The sequence below is a fragment of the Sinocyclocheilus grahami genome, unplaced genomic scaffold, assembly GCF_001515645.1.
Source record: "Sinocyclocheilus grahami isolate Dianchi unplaced genomic scaffold, SAMN03320097.WGS_v1.1 scaffold9051.1, whole genome shotgun sequence".
Classification (NCBI taxonomy): Eukaryota; Metazoa; Chordata; class Actinopteri; order Cypriniformes; family Cyprinidae; genus Sinocyclocheilus; species Sinocyclocheilus grahami.
In genome coordinates, this window is record NW_015512369.1 from 8,353 (window position 1) to 8,936 (window position 584).

A 584-nucleotide genomic window follows, 5' to 3' on the forward strand; every position below is an offset into this window, starting at 1 on the left:
CTTGAAGTAATGAATTAGATTTTACTTTGTTGACAATAAACAAGCAGCAGCTATAAGAAATTACATTTTTAACTTATGATTTTGATTTTGGGGTGAAATTTTTCAAGGCACATCATTCGCTTGTATTGTCAAATTTTACTCTGATATATCTCAAGGATATTAGTTCACCTTCTGCATGCAGTTTTACCAAGTAAATGAACAATGTGCTATCTTACATGCCCCACAGGTGATAGCAAGGGTTTTTTATGATCATTGCGCCCCCTGCAGGCTCGGATCACTGTTTTGTGGCGGTGCAGGTGAATCTCAGCTTCAAGTTGGTTCCACAGCTTGTCATGAGCTGGTCCTTTCATGTCTCGCCCGAGCAACTGGATCTGCTGCACCCTGAATACAACGAAAAGCGCATTCAGGTTTATACTGACACCCAGAACTCTGTGCCAATCTTGGCTCTTTGTGTGGAAGAAATCGCCACATGAATCCCACATAATGGTCAATCAGAACAGAAGAACAATGCTGTCTCTTACCTCCCAGCCAGCTCTTTGTCCAGATACTTGGCTGCCAGTCTGGCTCCGTACACCTCAGCCTGT

At 43.0% G+C, this 584-nt stretch overlaps 1 protein-coding gene across 1 annotated transcript in view; it reads right to left on the bottom strand.

Annotated features, from left to right (window-relative positions):
• LOC107578142 (Golgi-associated PDZ and coiled-coil motif-containing protein) overlaps positions 1-580 on the bottom strand; it is a gene marked incomplete at both ends in the record, with an annotated part of 2,755 nt that extends 2,175 nt beyond the window's left edge. Inside the window, 2 exons of the mRNA XM_016264126.1 lie at positions 216-381; positions 522-580. Of these exons, the coding sequence (XP_016119612.1) occupies positions 216-381; positions 522-580 (225 nt within the window). The remainder of the gene's footprint in view (positions 1-215; positions 382-521) is intronic.
• Between the last annotated feature and the right edge of the window lie 4 nt (positions 581-584).